We start from the raw sequence: 22,500 nt of genomic DNA, 5'->3' as shown, positions 1-22,500 counted from the left end.
CACTCTGGGCCTGTTCTTTTCTCCTTCTCTTTCTCCCTATCACAGGGGTTAAAGTTCTCAGTCCTGGGGTCTGATTTCAGTCTTGAGGATTCCATAGGAGCTATTTCTGAGAGCAGAGGTATAGCGATGGCTGCGGCGTTAATGACAAAGTCATCAAAACGCTAGTCAAGTGATCTCCAAACTAAAAAGCAGTAATAATTTCAAGTTATGAGTATTTGAATTGGCCAGACTAGCAATAGAATACAACAGAACTTCAGAAGATACTTCTATAAAATGAAGCATGGATTGGCACACACACATTCAGTGAAGGCAGTTCAGAACTTCAGCTAAACACCCCAAATATTGGAGTGCGCTGCACGCACCATGTTTCTAAAATCTTATATTGGGACATGGTCTGAAAACAATGTTCAGTCTTGGGATTTTCAACCCCTGCTATCATCATATTGTCTTTTCCAAACTTTCCTCATCTGTGCTCTTTCCTTCTAAGTACCTTCACCATCTCCTTGTATTTCCTCCCCGCTGCACTTCTGGTTCTCCTCTGAATTTAAATGTGGCTGTTTTCCTGTTGTCTTTACCTTGTTGGTTTCTTCCTCCGTCTCTCCAGAGTAACTCACTACTGCCTGACAGTCTGAGGAACCAAGACAAGAGACGTAACGGTCCAGACTTCTCCAACGACTCTAAAAAACGCAAGGTGGAGGACAAGGACTCCAGCCACTATGTAAGATAAAGTCCTAACCTCTTCATTTGTGTGAGCATTTGTATATTTTACCATTTAGGCCCTGTTTCATATTTCATCCTACAATGGTTGCACTGCAAAAATAGCTTGTAGATCTGCCATTGTCAATAAGCAGATCTATATCTCTTCAACGTATGTGTGGTAACTGGCAGCGAAAACAGCCGATCTACATGTTCACAGTTGCACTGCAATGCATTATGAGCATGTAGATGTGCCATTTTTGTCAAAATAGGGACAACAGGTTCGAGTAAGATTCTATCCATTTTTAGGAAAAATGTATTTAAGATAAGTTTTTATATTGCATTGATGAACCAGTTCATTTTCGGCCAATTAACGGAATAATGCTATCAGGCCAAGTGCCTGGTTACACACAATCTGACTGGAATTTACAAGACTTTGATTGCTAACTGATGGACTGTCTTTGCAGGATAGCGACGGAGAGAAAAGTGATGATAATCTAGTGGTGGACGTCTCCAATGAGGTCAGTGGACTTGATATTTTCTGTGTATTTGTCTTTTGAGATTTTGTTTTCATTAAAACGATGTTGAACTTTGAGTCTTGGGTTATAGCTACAATACCTGGCATCACGACACGTTGTGAGCTTATAGAGCAAAGATAATTGTTAATGAATCATAATTGAGCCAAAAGTTTGAGAGAAAAGTCATATTGATTTTAAGTTGTATTGCCCATCTGGCCATAAAGTCCAAAATAGAGTTCATCGTCTTTATCTGTTGCTTCTGTGCTCCGTCATCAATCTAGATTCCATTCACTCTTCATTATATGGAGAATTGTTGCACATGAATAAATGCTGCCAATATATTAAAACAACTCTTCCAACATCAACTTCATCTTTACTGTCACATCACAAGTTTACAATCATTTTCTGTACACGCTCCCAACATTTTGAGTTATGAAAAAGGGTCATAAGAATTTGAATAGAGATGCTATGATAAGTACAACTAATTAGAAGTTGGCTGAGGTTTAATTACAACTAAATTACTAACAACTGTCATACCTTTGACACATTTGCGATGCTGATAAGCAAAAATCTCATATGGAGCACAGAATTGATATATTTGTATTTGTATGTATGTATGGACACGATCACCGAATGACAGAATCTTCCTCTTGGATAGACATTATTGATGGGTTCTCCCCTCTCTCCCTCAGGACCCGACTTCTCCACGTGGTACGCCACTTCCCTCGCCCAGAGAGAATGGGCTGGACAAGTCACGTCTCCTCAAGAAAGATCCCTGTAGTCCAGCCTCTACAGCCTCATCAGCTAGCTCGTCTTCCCTCAAATCCAAAGAAATGGCCATGGTATGAATAGATAGAGTGGATGGGTAGATGGATTTATGGATTTGACTAGCAAGAGCTACTTTCCCTTACCCTTAACTCACATGCTGTGAGTGTGACGATTTATCTTGGTTCCAGTCAGTAGTCATTCATGTCTATAGTTCATAGGTCTCTGTTGATGCCATTCTTTATTATTAGACATTAATTAAGTGTCTCTTCTCTTTCTGTGGCAGCGAGACAAAGCGGGCACGCCGGGTCTAAAGTCCAGCACACCTACTCCTAGAGGAGACTCCACCCCTGGACCAAGCTCCACCCCCGGTCTCCGGCCAAGCCTATCAAAGCCCTCCTCCATGGAGATGCCACACCCACCCAGTAAGTCTAGTGCAATCATCTTAACTCATCTAATGCCATTCGCGAGATGTCTCGCGAAATGTACTCGAGTATCTGTAGTGCCATTCACGGGATATCTCGGGAAAAGTAATAGATTACTGTAACGGCGAGTACATTACCGAGAAGAATCGCCGGCGGTCCGGAGACGAAATCCGTCGCTGATTTCGCATCATCACGGCTCCACGAGCACAAAATAGTCCCATCCATAACATTGAGGTGGACGGGGGATCTCATCTTTAATGTCCATTATCTCAAAACTACACTTTAGAAGCTAGGATGGAGGCAGATGCTCGCTTATGTTACACAGTTATAAAAGCTCCCGGTCGGCCATTACACAACTCCACGTGGACACGGATCGGTTCCGGCGCACGATCCGATGACGTCAGACCGGAAGTGATTGCGCGGTGGACTTCTGGCCTTCAAAATAAGACAACGCAAGTGAATGGGACCTGAAGGAGGCACTTTGGACATTATAATCCGTTAATGTCTGAGGCTCTGAATGAGTTAATACCAAAGATAATTCTGTGATCTCAATTAAAGCTTTTTTATGGTGTGACTCAAGCCATCTTGAAGATGTCTGTGAGCTGTGAGCTATTTTCACAAACCACTAGACCGATCAGGCTATTAGACCCACTTAATACCTCTGTACCCTTTCTCCCCCTTTTCCTTCTTTTTTTTTTTAAATAGTTAACTTTATTTAAAATGTGTATATTATGTCATAGATAAGTCATACTCATAAACAAAGAAAAGAAAGTCACAGGCTGGCCACATGAAGTCCAAGATCCACTTGAAGCCACACACTACAGTATGGCCCAGTATGTGGATCTCATCCCATTTTTTTATATTAAAATCATTGCATGGGTTTAACCCAACCCTGCAAAGATATCTGAAAGTAAGAGCGTGATTCTAGGATAAGCTATAGAAAGGTGAAAAACTGGTCTCAGATCTGAGATCAGATGGGTTTGGCATGTTTTAGCCCATTGACTACAACCCAATGTTTACTGCTGTTTGTTTGATTATCAAGGAAGCCAATTAGATTCAGTTAATTTCCGTATGGTGTGAAACTTGCAGAGACTTCCAGATCACTGAATATAATTACGTGGTTATAGTTTGTCTAAGCTATGTTATTTATTGCGTTTAATGCATTTTATAAAGCATTTTATGAACTGTGTGCCAGAGAATATTTCCTGCAGAAAAGATTAATTTACAAACGAAATTCAAACGTCCATGACTTATTAACCGCATAATGATGTGCAGTCAACAGTGACTGAATGACTCAGTTAAGTTTGATATTGGTTTCTAATAACTTTGTACAAACAGTAATGTTTATGCATGATGTATGACTGAAGCTATGAATAGACAATGACATGTATTCATACCACTATGGTCCTTTCAACCAGTGCAGGTTGTTCCACCAACACAATGTCCAGCTGGGTCAAAACGGTAGCCTGCCGGGTGCATGCGCGTCATGCAGGGTTTTCATGGCTCTACTCTTAACATTTCATATGAGTATCTTTCTCCAGATGAAAAACTATTATTTTGGATAGGACACATACAGTAGGACGAATACATTCCCTTTTTAGTTGGGTGTCTACCTCTTAGATCCCTGGTTGTGTGCTTAAATATTTACATCAGGGGATGCTTAGAGCTTCTAGGTTTTCATTACTCTGCGTCCAGAATGTAATATTGGCACTTTGGCTACCAGTGCGTGCGGCCACTTTATTGTCTATTGAAGACTATCGTTTGGATCCTTCTTCCATGGGCCGGCAGCCCAGCACCACTACAAAGACTCTGGTGTGCGTAGCATTCCTGTGCACGATGGTTAGATCCTGTGCACAATGGTTAGATCTATGTCTCATTATAAAAATGGAATGGTGAAATTTTAAAAATAAGAGGAATTACACAACATGTAAATATGACAGTATTTTCTTAAATTAGACTTAGTGTAGGGCTTACAGTTACATATGCTGTAATAACATGATTACATGAAATGTGTTAATACTGTATATGAAAGGGATGAAGCTGCCTCTATGGGCTATATCAATATGTTATGTTTATTGAGGCCATCATTATAATTCATTCACATGATAAGTTGTGTGCCTATTCATCCATTATTCTGTTGTAATAATGATGATCAGTATCACCTAACTAACCAATGAATCCCAATGCAATCTTGTATAATTTTGTTTTCGTCACACAGCACTGTATGTGCCTGACTTTTCTGTCACTAGAGACGGTGCAGAACAAGCCTGGTTTATATTTCGTGGCTTGGCTGTGTCGCTCAGTTAACAAAGGCGATCTACATGACCACGACATGGTGCGGATACGAGGCGTTGAGGTCTCGTAGATCTGCTCTGTTAGCCACCCGGTTGTGGTACGACGAAGCATACATCTGGCAACAGTCGATGCGGCGCGTTGATGGCTTGTATAGCTTCTCATGGTGTCTACAGAAGCAACGCATGACAAAAGCTCAAACATGTTTTGGATAATTTAATGGAAAGTAAGACCAGTCTGAACACGCAACCACCACCTACATACATTAACTACATTGGCGTAGTTAGATTAAATTTAGTTTGCACCATGCAGCTGTAGCTTATTAAACTCAGATCGGCATAACATTAGCACATGCTCTTAAATTACTCTGCCAGATGAGATAATACTCATGTGAGGGAACGAAGCGTTAAAACACTCGTGGGTGATTGACAAGTGCGTGTCCACATATGCAGTTAGTGACAGCTTTAATTGTTTTCTTAACAAGTGCTCTGAGGGACTTAGGATATGCACCTGATGCAAAGCTCACTGCCCATAGTGTAGGGAGGTGCAGGGTGACCAGAAAGGAGAAACACTTTAACATAATAAAATTGTATATAAAAATACAGTAGAAAAGTAGCTGGCTTGCTGGCCAAATGGCTGTACATTAGAGCCTCTGTGCTTGTGGAACACCCTGTCACTACTACAGTGCTAATTGGCGGTCCCAGAGATCAAAACGGTACCAAGCAGGGGTCGTGGCCCTAATGCAAATCAAATTGGGGGTCCTTGGAACTAAAAGGGTTGAGAATCACTACTATAACTGTAAATATCTTCTCTTATGGGGGGTCCCTGGCATATCTTTTCAAATGGGGCTAAATATGTGTCAATATTGGGGTTTGAGAACCACAGCTTTTAACAGTTTAAAAGCATGATCAATGCCCTCATCTTGAATATTTTGAGTAAATTCTCCCCCCTTCTCAGCTGCAGGTCTGCGGACCCCCCTTGCTGTTCCCGGTCCGTACCCGGGTGCGTTTGGTATGTTGCCCCATGCAGCAGGGATGAATGGGGACCTGTCCGGAGCAGCCGGTGCGGCTGCCTACGCTGCTGGACTACACAACATGTCACCTCAGATGAGCGCTGCCGCCGCCGCCGCCGCGGTGCAGGCCGCCTACGGACGCTCTCCCATGGTGAGTAGGATCACAGGCCTTGTAAGACAGTGGTTCTGAACCTTTTCAGGCCACTACCACCAAAATAATCATATTTTAACTGGGGCCCGGACCCCCCCACCCTGACGAGCACTAAGAGCTGAGGAATTACATTGTAGATAACGCGGTTCTATTGTGAAAATATCCGATTTACATGCTCACAGCGCTTTGCGTGGTGATCATGTAGATCGGCTATTTTCACAATTTTTGCCTCTAATATTTGACAATTTGGCCCATGTTTAATATGTCATTTTAGAGGTATTAAAAAGTCATTGAATTACTTAAACTTTATGTTGGTTTGTTTACTGTTGAGTGAGAAAACAATGTTGCACATTAAGTTAATCATCTTGGGACCCCCCCAAAATAATGTGGGGACCCCTCTGGGGGTCCCAACCCACAGGTTGAGGACCACTGTTGTAAGAGAATCGCTTTTTGTGGAAATTACTGCCCTACTTGATCATACCACAGCGTACATTATTATTATTATTATTATTTAAATTATTATTTTTAAGGTTTCTTTTGTTTATACCTTTGTAATCAATTCGTTTAAGCATTATATACTTCATTGTAGGTTGCTTAATAGCGGATCTACAAGATAAAACAAGCTCGTAGATCGACTCCTTTTTTTTTTTTTTTTTACATGCTCAAAATACTGATTGTATTTTCTAACCTATAATGACATGACCAAAATAGGGATGCCAGGTTGAAAGTGGCTAAGGGAGACTCTTTCTGTCTTGTTTATTTTCTATTGTCTTTTGTATTTGCAAGTGTCAGCCAATATGGACATACTGCAGAGAAGTTATATAATCACCATTAGATGATTGATTGACTTCCTAGAAGCAATTTGTTACACTCAGACCTTAATTGTTGTACGTTGTGTGCTTGAGAGTGTCAATAATTGCACAGCTGTGTTTTACATTTCAGTGCTTAAGTGTGTGAATGTTTACACAGAGCTTGAAGTCAGTGTAGGTTCGTATCTTAGTGTCCATTACCGGCAATGACCTCATCACTTCATTTGCTGTATTAGCACAGTGTTCTTATTGCTGTGTTTATTCAGGCAGATGTGTGTGTATCTGTATGATGTTTAAGGAAGAGCCTTTTGTGTGTGTGTGTGTGTGTGTGTGTGTGTGTGTGTGTGCGTGGAGCGCGCGCAGGTGTTAAAGGAGTTAAGTACCAACAGCAGTATGTCTGCTGACATACTCATATAGGGTATTATTGTTGTCTCCACCAGCCGAAGGCATGGGGGAGAGTATGTTTTCCCCTCCGTCCGTCCGTATGTCCGTATGTCCGTGTGTCCGTCCGTGTGTCCTCGCAGTTTGTGTGCAGCTAATCTCAGTCGCCGTTGGCCCGGTCGCTGCCAAAGTGAGCACACACATTCCCTGGATGCCAATCTAGAACCTCTGGCCTAAATTTTTCAAATGGGATTTTTTTAGCGCCACCTAGTGGCCGATGTTCGCAAGACACATTTCTGTGCACTACTCTTACAGATTTTGTCCAAAAATCCTACAAATCGGTAGGCAGTATCTCGACAGTCATGTGATCGACACGGATCTGTCCGATTTTTCATATTCCATCCTGATTGGCTAAGATTGGCTTCCAAAGTTTGTAGGATTGAGCCGTTTGGAACAAAATGCCTCAAATCCCAAACGCAAAGTGCAATTATCATGAAATCGCGCAAACACGTTCCCACTAGGTCGAAGAAGAAATGCCACTTAAATTTTTTGAAATCAGCCTCATGGTGGCGCTATAACAGGCCGATTTGTGGTTTTACCTATAACTCCATCGATCAGTTTCAAACTTTGTAAGCGCATTCCCTAGAGGCCAAGGAAAAACCCTTTCCCTGCATTTTTCACATCAGCCTTTTATAGCGCCACCAGGAGGCCGACTTATGTAAAACACAATTTTTCCTATTATTCCTTGAGATTTTATCCAAAAATCATGCAAATCGGTACACAGTATCTCTATAGTCATGTGATCAAGTCCGATCCATCTGATTTTCCATATTCCATCTTCATTGGCTAAGATTGGCTTCCAAAGTTTATAGGATCGGGCTGTTTTGAATAAAATGTCTCAAATCATCAACGCAGCTTGCGATTACCGTGAAATTTGCCACACATGTTCAGTGATGTTAATAGGTTTTTAATGTAATGAGTCCCGGGACCCAAGGAGTGTCTTTCGGATGCGTCCCAGGGATATTTTATGGGTCCCACAAAAATTCAACACGTCATGTCATTTTGGACAAAGTGCATTGAATTGGTTATTATGGTTATGTTCACCGGTAATATCGGATGTTGACCACTTGGGGGCGCAGATAGAAGCTTTTACCGAGTCTTCATAATCAACAGCCACCTGTTATTTTATATACATCGATAATATATGGATCTTCTCAGTGAGATGTATCCTGTTTGTACTGTTACTGCTTCTATGGAATGGGGGAAATGCTATCTGCCGTGCTTGTGTTTGCTCTGCTGTACAGAGAACCAGTGGACTGGGTCAAAAACAGTAGATTGGGATTGCTTGTAGATCGGCTACTTTTGTTTTGAACGGTTGATCATAGAGGGACGTGCCGCCCCTCTATGGATGCGGGAGGGCAAGGCACAGGCGGCCGCGGTGGTCCGCGGCCCCGGCGGACCACCACAGGGACGGCGCCGCCACGAAAACGCTATAATCAATCAAACAGTTAGGCAGCCTAGGCTACATACATACTGTCTCAGATAGCATACATGCTAGGCTAGCTTGCTTCCTCCGTGTTGTAGTTGAGCCAATAAAGGTTATTTGACCATGTTCACCACGGCGTTAATCGTCGCTATTGTTGTAAAGACGCAATGAAGACCTGTGTGGCTTCAACACGTTGTCCAATGTCCACCACATCTATAAACTAACTATAGCGCGTGCATCCAGTTGTTATTGAATGAAGAGGATGAAGAGGACAGGGGGAGAGGAGGCGGGGTCGCTGTCTGAGCAGTGAGCAGACTCACTCAGTATACACTAACATAATAAATACAATATCATGAATTTAATGCTGTCGGAAAATACACGTGACGCCGTCAGCAAACGTTTACATTTGTAAGTTATATTTTAATTGGATACTTTTCAGTTTCTTTTTTTATTCCAAGTTATTTTCCAATGGAGGTGATGCGTCCGTGGGACCCCAGAACACTGACGTGAATGCGTCTCTAGGCAACGTGAATGCGTCAGAGACGCGGGACGCGCACGTAATGACATCACTGCATGTTCCCACTATGTCAAGGAACAAATGCTACCCTTTTCATGTTGGCCTGTTATAGCGCCACCAGCAGGTAGACTTTAGCAAAACACATTTTTGGAACACAATGCCTCAAATCATGCATGCAGTGTCCGATTGCCATGAAAGGTCTAAGGTGAAGAACATATGCCAGCCTTTTTACATTGGCATATTATACAGTAGCACCACCAGGACGCATGGCCTGGTGGAGACCTGTGCTCGGAAGAGCACTGCTTCTAGTTTGCTTCCGTTTCAAGCTTTCTTGTTACGTCTTTGTACAGTTACTTACTAGTAAGACGCCTCAGGGCGACATGTGACCTCGCCCTGTCGCGCCAAATTCTTCGCCATCTGGCCAGTGATGTATATCAGACCAGTTACCCATATATGGAGACCCCTGGTGGCCTGGTACCCATATATGGAGATCCATGTACTGTATATAGTACATCACTTTTATATACATACATGGAGATCCCTTTCTGAACCAGCCACACAGATATGGGCTGTCTTCCTCCATATATGGGCATTCCCATATGAAGTCCTGTTAGATATGGGCTTAATATTGATGACATCAGCGATCTCCATATATGGGCATAAAAGGGATTCTGTTAGAGTGGTTCCCATGACATCACAACATACACTATCTTTTATGCCCATACATGGAGATCCCTATCTGAACCAGCCACACAGATATGGGCCATATCTTGGCCAAGTTGGCCATCTGGCCAGTGATATATATCGATGACATCAGGGATCTTCATATATGGGCATAAAATGGATTCTGGGGAATACCCATATATGGAGTTTTACATAGGTGATGTCACCTGTGATGTCACAGTGATGTGTCAGGGGAATCACAGTGTCAGGCGTGACCTTCAGAGATACACGGATACGTGGACAAGATGTACCGGACATCACAGTGACATCAGAGCATGATGTCAGATTAGCAAACCCATAGACCGTAAAGATGTGTACACGTCCAGACAGACTTGGACATGTGTTTCTCATAGTAAACTTGCGACCTACAGTCGCAAAAACTCAAGTAATTTTTTTTTATTTGTGCTTTCTAATAATGCTAATAATTTAGTCAAATATCCCGAGTGAAAATAGCAGATTTACAATAGAAATAAAGAAGGTTCCGAACACCAGCCTCCGCTTGCCCTATTGCCCCTTATCCTGAAGGGACTAACGTGGCATCTTTCCATGGGGGCAGCGTTGCTGCTTGGAGCATACACAACTACAAAACCTGAAACTGTTTTAACCCAAACGTATTCCCTGCGCTCAAGGGCATAACTTTAGGGCCTACCCAATAAAACGCTTGATGCGGCGTAGTTTTGCTTATTTTGGAAACTGGCAAGACTACACTTCTTGAGCATTTAAATAGGGATCGGGGAAACAAACGGGGGGGACCAAAACAAAGCGACGCTGCTTCCTCTGCCCGTTTCCGGTTTAGGACACACCTTGACCGGATCACGCAGCCTGTTTAAAACGAATGATGCGAGGTTAACGCAATGCTACTTTTTTTGGGGGGTGCTTCCCACACGTTTAGCTATACCTCGTTGTAACGGTGACTAATCAATGATAACAATATAAAATACAATACCAATTGGTATTATTGAAGGGGAGAACTAATACATTTCTAAACAATTTTTGAGGATACAAACTCTGCACTTTTCAATTAAGCAAAAGAGTAATCGCTAGAACGAATCGCTAAGAAGATAATGTAACGGTGCAGCCCCAGTGTGCCTGCATGCGTGAACACGTGTGCAAGTGTATTTATTCTGAGCTCATGACCATTTCTGAACTCTTTTGAACTCCCCCAGGGTGTGTTGTGTTTGTACTGAGCACATATGTTGTGTGTTCCCTCTCCAAGGTTGGTTTTGACCCCCATCCTCACATGAGAGTCCCTGGAATGCCCCCCAGCTTATCAGGCATCCCTGGAGGCAAACCGTAAGTCTGTGTGTGTGCGCGCATGAGAGAGAGAGAGAGAGAAGGTGTGTGGCGCGCGTGTGTGTGCGCATGAGAGAGAGAGAGAGAAGGAAAGTGTGTGTGTGTTATGATTTTGACATGATATTCTTCTTGGTAATAGATTCATGGCAAAGAAATGGTAAAACTCCCTATCGTCCACCTCATCTTTTTACCTGTACTTTACTATCTTAAATTTAGGCCCGACCAAAGTTTTCTGATAATCTTCAAATATTATTACAAAAATTACAAAAACAAATATGTTGCTACATACTGTACATGTACTGTATTACACAAAAATGTGTTCCCGGCCTGAATGGGTTAACTCATTGAGACCGGAGGCTGATTCTACATTAATGTCTTCTAAATCTCACACTTTCAAGATTTTTCAAAAATAGCAGATTTGAATACTCAACGCAAAAATCTAAAATGACACGGATGCTTTCGTCTGTTTTTCCTCACTCCCACCTTACGTCACCCTCCTCGCTCTGCTCCTCCTCATCGCTCTGGTTCTCTCCTCCAATCAGGGCCTACTCCTTCCACGTGGCGGCGGACGGCCAGATGCAGCCGGTGCCCTTCCCTCCGGACGCGCTGGTGGGCCCGGGCATCCCGCGCCACGCCCGCCAGATCAACACGCTGAACCACGGCGAGGTGGTGTGCGCTGTCACCATCAGCAACCCCACCCGCCACGTCTACACCGGTGGCAAGGGCTGCGTCAAGGTCTGGGACATAAGTCACCCGGGCAACAAGAGCCCCGTGTCGCAGCTCGACTGCCTGGTGAGCGGGGGAAATGGGGAATGGCAGGGGGGCGAGTGTGAGAGAGAGAGAGAGAGAGCATGCTTTGTGCATGTTAATGGCTAAAGGAATCCTTTCTTAGGATGACTTGTATCCACCTTGACACATCAATCTTGTGTCGAGGTGGATACAAGTCATCCTAGAAGCTGTACTGAAAAATCCAGAAAATCCTGACCCTGAGACTAGTGTATTTTAGTGTGTGGAACCCTGTGTGGCAGCTTGCCTCTGTTATGAGTGAGGAGTTGGAAGACGTGTGTGCACGACACGTACATGCTCACTTCACTTTTTGTGGCCATGGTGGTGGTGCAAACTACTGGCCCATACACACATGTTTTACACAGGATGCAGTTTATTTACTGCACAGTCCATCTTGAAATGATTGGATGATATAAGAGTATACCCACTTTTCCTGACACCACTACAACTCTTGATATGGACAAACACTACAAACTCATTAATGTGGTGGTAGTTTGGCTCAACATTTGAATATCTTTGATTTTAAACTATCTATGTATTGATATATGAAATACAAGTGTTAAGCATGAAGTTTTAAGTTGAGCCCATTTTGTGCAGAACCGGGACAACTACATCCGTTCCTGTCGTCTTCTACCTGATGGTCGGACGCTTATCGTGGGAGGCGAGGCCAGCACACTGTCAATCTGGGACTTGGCCACACCTACTCCAAGGATTAAGGCGGAGTTAACATCGTCGGCACCAGCATGCTATGCCCTGGCCATCAGCCCCGACTCCAAGGTCTGCTTCTCGTGTTGCAGCGACGGAAACATCGCAGTCTGGGATTTACACAATCAGACATTGGTTAGGTAAGAGAAGCTCTGTATGTACAATACAATTTAAAAAAACGGCTTTAGCAAGTGATATGTGGATTCGCGAGTCAACATGTATCTGAGCTTTACCTATACCTGTATCTCCTGCTCTGCATTCACGGGAGAGTCTCTTTTCCTAGTGTTTTAGCTTTGATTTAGGCATAATTTATGTGAGGTTAGGCATAGTGTTTGCGAGGTTAGGGTTAAAGTTGGTTTTAGGCATAGTTTTTGTGACGTTAAATGTTAGCGTTTAGGCGCAACCTGGGCGACACACCAATGGAAGAGGGAGTCCCCTGCACTCACAGAACTTGTAGCTTGGCTTCCATTGGCCAGTTTGAGCTTTCCTGGTTTGTTGCAGATGAGTGCACATGGGGTGATCACTGCCTGCCTCCTGTGAATTGTATTTATTTATTGTTTATTTTTATTTTTGTGTCCCACCTACCTGTACAGCAGGAGGTGCATGCATGCATGCATCAGTGCTATGTTCTGTGCTAGCCAAGTAGCCATCGATAGGTATTGTCACTCATCAATTCAACTGTGACTGTTATAACCGGGGAAGGATCTGTGTCATTTTAGATTTTAAGACGTGACAATGCCAAGCTGTGGAGCACTACATTACACACAGCTCAGGGGCATTTTAGCCATTTTTGACCACACTTAACCCCTGACAGCCCCCCCTCCCCAACTAAGCTGGATGATGCTGTAAAAGTTATTTACCCTCCTCCATGGACCATAACATACTCCCTTGCCTAAAAGAAACGTACAATCCAAATATATTTGGGTAAATATTTAGTTTTTTTTTCACACATAATGTCAATTCACCCCTTGAAGATGACGTCTGTTTAACGGTTTACTGTCTGTTTGTTTAAGCCTGTCATGTGTGCTTGTGAAACATTGCTGCATTTGCTGAGCATATGTTAAACCAAATGATGATTTTCATGTTTGTGTGTCAGTATGAATATTGATTTTCTTGAAAGAGGCAGGGTGGACCAACAAGTCCTTAATCACAGTATAGATGAATTCAAAGCCAGTTAGAAGGAACAGCTTGAAGTAATTTAACAAGCTCTCTTCTCTGTGTAATTATATTTGTTTTTTCACAAGAATGTGTCTCTGCTTAGTAACAAGGCATCAGAGACTTAATGTGCATATAAATATGTCCTTTACATGTCTAGCCACTACCAACTTAGAACATGTTAACACATTGACCGCCATTTTAACATACCTCCGTACTCCCACCTGCCATTCGTCTCCATAGACTTCCATGTAATTGGGTGTGCACGGATCATGCACACCCATGCCTAGATAATGCACCACGTGTGTCCACATTGCTCACAGCTTTCAAACAAAAAAATCCGAATGGAAATCCGTTCAGGCATTCATGAGATAACAGCCACTATGTTTAACAAAGATGGCTGCCAAAATGGCTGCCATGCTTGAAAGATGGGGTTGCTATGGGGGTTAAACATGCAATTTCGCGATTGCTATCATGCCTACTCCATTTTTTGGGGTCTTGAAAAAAAAAATGTTTTGACATTTTTTTTTTTTAATTCTCGGGACTATCGGGCCTGGCGGGGAAAGACATTGGAATAATCTCGGGACTATCGGGCCTGGCAGGGAATGAGTTAAAGACCTGGTGAAATGTTTTTCACACTTTTAGAACATATACATGGTCATCATATGGGCATCAATTTTTGTGTATTTTATATCAAAGGTTTACTTCCTGTAAACGAAGACATACTGCGTGATGATGCTGCACGTTGCTTCATACACAGCTGATTTTAATTACATAGCTGCTCCGTTTTGAATTTTAAACCTAATCAGCACACTAAAATTATTATCTGAAAACATTAGTGTCAAACATGCTTCACTGACCGTCTCACTCTCCCTTGTAAAGAAACACTAGCCCAGTAGCCCTGCGGCACATGGCAGCTGTGATAACAGTGTCCCATAGCCTGAAGGGATGAGACCTTCTGATTGGTTGAGGCTACGTTTCAGACTGAAACGTCAAAATAAAATGACGAGAAACCCATTGCATGTTATGTCTGTTATGTTATACTTTATCATACCGCTTTCAGGGCTTTGATCCACAAAGGTTCTTCATCAGGATCCTTTGTGGATTGAAAAGTTGATCTGCTATAAACAGTGGGACCTAACAACAGTGTACGGAGTCTATTTGTATTATTATAAGCATAACTTAGCATACCAGCAGGACCGTACCTATGTTCCCCACTTACCCCCCCAAAAAAGGTCCTTTGTCACACACGTTCTATGTTCCCCACTTACCTCCTCAAAAAACGTTCTATGTTCCCCACTCAAATAAAAAAAGGTTCTATGTTCCCCACTCAAATAAAAAAAGGTTCTATGTTCCCCACTCAAATAAAAAAAGGTTCTATGTTCCCCACTCAAATAAAAAAAGGTTCTATGTTCCCCACTCAAATAAAACTAGACCAGGTCACCTGGTTCTGCCAGACCCGCAATGAAAATCAGAATGCAAGGAAGGGGGGGGGGGGGTGGATCAATCTTAGTCTGGCCTCTCTCCTTTGACCTGTCCGGCAAGCGTGACGCTGGCAGGAGTGCAAGACTCCAGCTGGTATAGCTCGTGGGATCCTTAAGGCACGCAAACCTCCCCACCACGATAAGGTGTTGATCCATGGGGAAGGGGGGGGGGGTGATAGACAGACAGAGGACAGAGACAGGACAGTGACAGTCAGACAGACAGAGGACTAAAACAGGACAGTGACAGTCAGACAGGCAGAGGACTAAGACAGGGAAGCCATTAGAGCCTGCACAGGGCTATTGACGAAACAAAGGTTGCGCTCATCAGGAGAGCCTGTATTGTTAACAAATGTAAGGGGAACTCTGACAGAGTTGGGGCGGAACATTTTCAACACTTAATAGCAAGAGCTTGTAGATCGGCTGTTTTCACTAGTATGGCACTGAACTAACACATGAACACACAGGATTGTATAGGCTGAGCAGCTGGAAATGTTTCTGAGCTTGTAGATGGGCTGAGGAATTTATAGTGTCAGCAGCTCGTCAGCCAACTCAACTCAGCTGGTCCTGTACAGGTGACGGCACTCAAGGCAATCAGCCGAGCAAGGGAAGGGAGGGGCAGATGAGCAGTCAGAGGCAAACACAGGCACACTGAGGAAAAGAGGGACCGACCGACCGACCGACAGACCGACAGACCGACAAAGCCTTTTGTAGGCCGACCCCCTGGGTCTGGCAAAAAGGTTCTATGTTCCCCACTCAAATAAAAAAAGGTTCTATGTTCCCTGCTCATCCAGAAATGCAGGAAACATAACTCTAAACACACACAACGGAACATAATGTGAAGAAATTACGAATACTAGTGGGTCAGGGGGGAACTAGGGACATTTGGCACCTTATTTGTGTTATGACTGGGCATCTGGACGAGTGGGCACCTGGACATCTGGGCACTAGGTAGGGACATGTGGGCATTTGGATGAGTGGGCACCTGGAAAAGTAGGCACTTAGGGGAGGAGACATCTGGGCACTAGGGGCACCTGGACAACTGGATGAGTGGGCACCCAAATTAGGATTGCCCAGATGTCCCACCATTTCCTGCATTTGAGTTGGACACGTTTTTTCATGACTAGAGAGAAAAAACCCTATTTTATTTTCTTACACAAAAAATACTCATTTCAAAAGATTTTTTATAAAAAAAAATTCACTTGTTTGGGTCTCGGCCAAACGTCTTAATTTTTCTTTTGGGTCTTGACCTGAAAGGTTTTGGAACCTCTTACTTAGCCTGTACTGTACGTGTCCCATCATGCAGGCAGTTCCAGGGTCACACGGACGGTGCCAGCTGCATCGACATCTCTAACGATGGCACCAAGCTGTGGACGGGAGGCCTGGACAACACTGTGCGCTCCTGGGACCTGAGGGAGGGCCGGCAGCTCCAGCAGCATGACTTCACCTCACAGGCATGTACACACACACACACACACACACACACACACACACACACACACACACACACACACACACACACACACACACACACACACACACACACACACACACACACACACACACACACACACACACACACACACACACACACACACACACACACACACACACACACACACACACACACACACACACACACACACACTCTCTCTCTCTCTCTCTCTCTCTCTCTCTCTCTCTCTCTCTCTCTCTCTCTCTCTCTCTCTCTCTCTCTCTCTCTCTCTCTCTCTCTCGCTGTCCTGTCATCAGGTGCACAGTTATTCAAACTGATCGATTTGATCATAAAAATGTTACAGACTTTTAATAATATCATATATTTAAAATGAATAACCAAAAATGACAAATCTACAAGCCTCACAACATGTCCCGAAGTGTGTATAATACCCCGATCTTATTATTATTATTATTATTTTTTACATGAATGCAACAGAACTCTTATTACAACATATAGGCAAGGCCATTTTATTTATGTATCGCATTTCAACAACTAGGCAATTTAATGTGCTTTACGCAGATCCATCAAGCAACGTATAATGTCATTAGGATGCATAAAACAAAATAAGTAAAAATAACATACATTTAGAGTGTAGAAGAGAACATTAACATTAAAAAAATAGTCAATCAAAGGCATCAGCAAACAGATATGTGGTGCTGCTGGTGCATAAAAACTAAATGCTGCTTCCCCACGTTTACTTTTGGTTTTAGGGACAGAAAGCAGACCTTTCCCAGATGACCTGAGAGATCTGGGTGGTTCATGATCTCTCACAAGATCAGAACTCTATTTTGGTCCTAAACCACTCAAAGCTTATAGACCCAACAGTAATATTTTGAACTAAATTATTTGACACACAGAGAGCCAGTGTAAGAACTTAACAACTGTAGTGATATGCTCCAAAGACTCAAGCAGCAGCGTTCATGTACAGATTAGCGATGGACGATATGAAAATGTCATATCACAATTATTGTGACAAAAGAAATCACGATTTGCTATATCATCGCGATAATCAAAATTCATTATATTGGGGCGGAACATTTTCCAAAAATAATAGCTGATCTACAAGCTCACAACGCGTCGCAACGCGCCACGTTGTGAGCTTGTAGATCGGCTATTTTTTTGCAAAGAAATTTGATGGAGTGAAAAAAAAAAAACTATCAAGTACGTATATTAAGTGCCTTTTACCAATTATAGAGGGTTTAAGTGGTACCGGATATGCAGCTCCTGTGAATTGATCCCTGTGCATGACGGAGGACGATATCACGATAAATTCAATCTCCAAGATATGATTATCGTGAGTGTTTTTTATCACGATAAACGATAATATCGCTTATCGTCCCATCCCTAGTTCAGATAGCCATTCATCTGCTCCTGATTTTGCCCAAATGACCTTTCTCTCTCTTCTCTCTCCCCTCCGTCCAGATCTTCTCCCTGGGCTACTGTCCCACAGGAGAGTGGCTGGCTGTGGGAATGGAGAGCAGCAACGTGGAGGTCCTCCACGTCACTAAACCTGACAAATACCAGCTGCATCTCCATGAGAGCTGTGTCCTCTCCCTGCAGTTTGCCTACTGCGGTAAGACATGCTCTCTCTTGTCTTCTTCTCTCTCTGTCCCCCATCACTCAGGACAGGAGCCATTCTACTGTAGCTCTATGTATATCGCTGTGATCAGGGGTCATCGCCATGCTGGCTTGTGGTGGACATTCTTTAAAAATGTCCCACAAACATACAATATGAGTGGACCATAATATTACCAGAAACATACTGTTAAGTGCTTGCCCTCAATGACCATAACAGGTCTGTAACTATTGAGAGTGTTCAAATGCAACCAAATTTGGTTTTGAATAAAATAATGGTTGGTTTTGAATCAAAAGACAGTTAAGAGGGTCCTTGCAAAACGTTTGAGAACCACTAGTACTAGTGGATAATGTGCCATATCGTGTCGTAGTAAATAAGGGTCGTCTTACATACCGTATAAGAAAGCCTGGAGACTTGACATTCAGTTGATTGGGTCTTGTGATAAAAATAAGAACATTATGATGGTGTGTAAAAAAAACAAAATCTAAAATCTGTCACGGACGGAAGATTTGACATAATTCATTCATTTTGTCTGTGTCCTCAGGTAAATGGTTTGTGAGCACAGGGAAGGACAACCTACTCAATGCATGGAGGACGCCCTACGGTGCCAGTATATTCCAGGTAGGAAGCATTGATTGGAGTGGGAATGCTTGTTGTTGCAACTAATGATTATTTTCCTTGTGATTGATTTATTAATTATTGTTCCATAAAAATAAAAGAAAATGTTGCAAATTCAGTCATGGATATTAGATCATGCATACAGCCCTCGTTGGATAAGTGACGTCTCTCTCTCCCTCCATAGTCTAAAGAATCTTCCTCAGTGCTGAGCTGTGACATCTCCGTGGATGACAAGTACATCGTCACTGGTTCAGGGGACAAGAAGGCCACCGTCTACGAGGTCATCTACTGAGGAGTTAAAAGGACAGGAGCTATTATTTTAGTTTTGTTTATTTTAACGCAAACCTCCTCATGGGACCAGGAAGGAACGGAGTAACTGTGATGGGACATTCCATAATTTTTCTACTACTTTGTCTAAGGGAGACGCAGAGAGGAGAGAGAGGTACATTGTACATGCACATATCCAAGGCGTCTCTAGGATTACCTCCGTAATGCCTGGTTAGGAAACAATTGACATTAATGTGAGCAGAGGAACTGTGACGTACAGTGTATATATAAATTTATAAATATGGACATGAAATGATCAGGACCGCACTGGGATCATTTACCAGGACCAGGCACTGACTGAACCAAAGGGGCTCACTCTACTGTTTTAACTCTGATCTGGGACGTTGGATCGAACAAAATACAGACGGTCGTCTGTGACAATACCCCAGCGAACCAAACTGGGAACGGATATGGAAACCGCTGGATGAAAAATGAACTGATCAGACTGGATGAACTGATGGACTGACGGCTGGATAGTTGGATATCGCAATGCAAATGTTGATGCTTGTTTTGTTTTTGTTTTTTTATCTTTTTATCTTGAGTTCCAGACAATGAATGTTCAGTGTTTTGATGACCTGTCTGCTCTGTCCCGGATAATGACCTTTTGACCTCAGCTCGCTGTTAGACTCTTAGACACTGTTCAGCTAGAGTTAGGACAATGTTACGATCAAACGGTTAAAACCTAACACCTAACATTGTCGTAGCACTAACTGTCCAAAAAACAGCTACATACCCATGCCCACTCACTGTTCGGTAGGAGCATGCAGTAGGCAGAGAAATATCAACGTTCACCACGCTCACCACGGTCGTCATTATAGTTATGGTAAGAGGTCAGTGTGGACAGTCTTTTATTCCACCTGTAAGATGACATTATATGGAGTGTGTTTTATCCTACTGAAGCTGCTGCCTCATCAGGCCATACTCAACCCAATTAAACCATATTGACTATACTGAAACCAATTAAACCACCAAATTAAACCATGCTGAAACAAGAAACACTGACTTATGGGCCATCAACACAAAGCACTATCGTTCACCACTGTTGTTGTTATAGTTGTGAGAGGACGTAAGGAGTGTTATTATCACACCCAATGGGACCGTACGAAGAGTCTTATAACACACCTATAATGGGACGTTATGGAGTGATTATCACACCTATAATAGGACGGTATGGAGAGCGTTTTATCACACCTATTAGAGGACAGTAGAGAAGGTCATTTTTCCTTCAAGTTGTTCCGTTTTGAGTTGCGTCACTGAATTGACCCCAAAGAAGCAGTTTTGTTGTTTTGCTAACTGGGCCGCTGTTTCAGACGAACAAACAGTCTGGTTCTTATTGTGTTCTTAACATGTATGATTTTTGCCCCAGTCCCTGAAAAGAATTGAGCCTCTGACCTCAACAATGTACATACATCCGGATTGGGGTCCTTTTTTTTTTTTTTTTTCAAAACGATATTCAAGAAGAATTTGCTGTTCCCATTGGAAAGTTGCTTTTGATTTAAATGATCAGAAACTGAGTAGTCAGAACTCAGAAGTGAATTTAAAACGAGTTTTAAACCTCTTTTAAGGTTTAAGCTTCGCCTTTCATCCTCCTTTGAAACACATGATGTCTTATTGGCTGGCTAGCCTGGTCCTGCCTCAGAGAGACAACTTCTTATTGGCTGGTTGACCTGGTCCTATCTCAGAGGCAGGCTCCAAAATGTTTATGTTATCGTCTGACTTGATTTTTGTCTTGAAATTCTTCTTGAAACAAGTTGAAGAAAATTGGCCAACCGGGTGCTATAATTCACAATTTCACTTGTTGGAATAAAAGTTAAAAAAAATATATATATTTGACATTTTTATTAATAAATTAATATTCTTGAAACAAGCAAAACCGTATCATCCCTTAATGTTTTTTCAACTTCTTTTAAGAAAAAGAACTTTGACTGAACACAAGCATTATGGTATACAAGTTTGGTATGTGAGTTGGTCTGCTTCAGTTCTGTCACTTGTTGATTTCATGACCTTGTGGCCAGTTTTATGTTGGTCTTTTTCTAGTAATTCTTGGTTTCTGTCACCTATTGAACGTTTGTAAAAAATAATTGTACATATTTGTTTTGTTCTTTTTCTTACCGTACACAATTTAGAAATAATGAACTGCTTTTTTTGTACGTCTTTTACAATTAAAAGAAACATCTAACATGGAGAAACACTAAATGGTCTTAATGCTAGCTAATATAAAATGATGACTAGACAATAAATGTTTTTTTTTCTAACTGGAGTCTTCCTTCATTTCAGAATCATTATCAGAATTATTTCTATTGCCAGGATTGCACATACAAGGAATATGACTCGGCGGGGTTGGAGCATTACGCTGAATGAGGACAGTATAAAGAAATATTTACTCAAAGGTAAGTTATAAAGGCATGCATTTTTATTTGATGCTTTGGTTTTTGTGTTGTTATAAAATATACTTCATTAGTAACTAATCTTATCCAAATAACCTCCCTCCAGAGATTTAAAATGTGCTCGGCTCTATTATGTTAGAAAATCTTTTTCTTGTGAGTAAAGTGCAGCAAATAGGAATAATGTAACATAAGTTATCATATCAAAGTCTTTGTGTGCTGATGTTATTGGTACATTATCCACAAAACACACACGCACACTCATATATATACAGTATATACTTGCAGATATTTGTGTGTAGGGTTTGTAGGTAGTTTACAATGATTATTTTCATGTTCATTTGTATGATAATATGCTTACTGTAATTTATCAAGCAATTTACTGCAAGGTGTGTATTGTATGAATGTTTGAAATGAAGAAATCAGTTTGAATAGTTTTGATGTGGTACGTTAATGGCATAAAACATCTGAGCATCACTGTATTACATCAGCACTGTCTGACAGTAATTTGTATCACTTTAATAGTTGCATTACAGCATGGTCTGTTTTGTACTGTAGTGGTGTTTTAGCCCATTTGGGACCTTTGGCCTTCATGACTCATTTTAATGTAGCTACTGCAGCTGTTCAGTAGTCATAAAAGACAGTGTTGCGCTCTCTCTCTCTCTCTCTCTCTCTCTCTCTCTCTCTCTGTCTCCTGGTGTCAGGCACGTGCACACATTGACATCAAAGGGGGCTTGAGCCCCTGCCGTTTTTATCTGTCTGTAAAAAGTTCCCTCTCCAGACCATGAATGCAGATTTTACTATATGGTGAAAGAAATGTAAATGCCCTCTTTCCATGCCATTTGAAGGCAGCATTCAAGTGAATTTGCCTCATCCAAACTCTCCTGAACTTGAATCCCGCA

The 22,500-nt window shown here is 42.3% G+C and overlaps 1 protein-coding gene across 2 annotated transcripts in view; it reads left to right on the top strand.

Moving 5' to 3' along the window:
* Positions 1–21,469, top strand: part of LOC308296138 (transducin-like enhancer protein 1) — a 47,326-nt gene extending 25,857 nt beyond the window's left edge. For both annotated transcript variants that reach the window (XM_080739290.1, XM_080739289.1), the window contains exons 9-20: positions 605–718; positions 1,164–1,217; positions 1,907–2,056; positions 2,266–2,404; positions 5,654–5,859; positions 10,992–11,068; positions 11,611–11,860; positions 12,452–12,699; positions 16,502–16,649; positions 18,116–18,266; positions 18,814–18,890; positions 19,072–21,469. In XM_080739290.1, the coding sequence (XP_080595416.1) occupies positions 605–718; positions 1,164–1,217; positions 1,907–2,056; positions 2,266–2,404; positions 5,654–5,859; positions 10,992–11,068; positions 11,611–11,860; positions 12,452–12,699; positions 16,502–16,649; positions 18,116–18,266; positions 18,814–18,890; positions 19,072–19,179 (1,722 nt within the window). In that variant the 3' untranslated portion in view covers positions 19,180–21,469. The remainder of the gene's footprint in view (positions 1–604; positions 719–1,163; positions 1,218–1,906; positions 2,057–2,265; positions 2,405–5,653; positions 5,860–10,991; positions 11,069–11,610; positions 11,861–12,451; positions 12,700–16,501; positions 16,650–18,115; positions 18,267–18,813; positions 18,891–19,071) is intronic.
* The last annotated feature ends 1,031 nt before the right edge of the window (positions 21,470–22,500 follow it).

Source organism: Nannobrachium achirus (assembly GCF_963921795.1).
Source record: "Nannobrachium achirus genome assembly, chromosome: 12".
Lineage (NCBI taxonomy): Eukaryota > Metazoa > Chordata > Actinopteri > Myctophiformes > Myctophidae > Nannobrachium > Nannobrachium achirus.
Note: the sequence above shows the minus strand (reverse complement) of the source record. Positions and strands in the feature narration are given on the sequence as shown.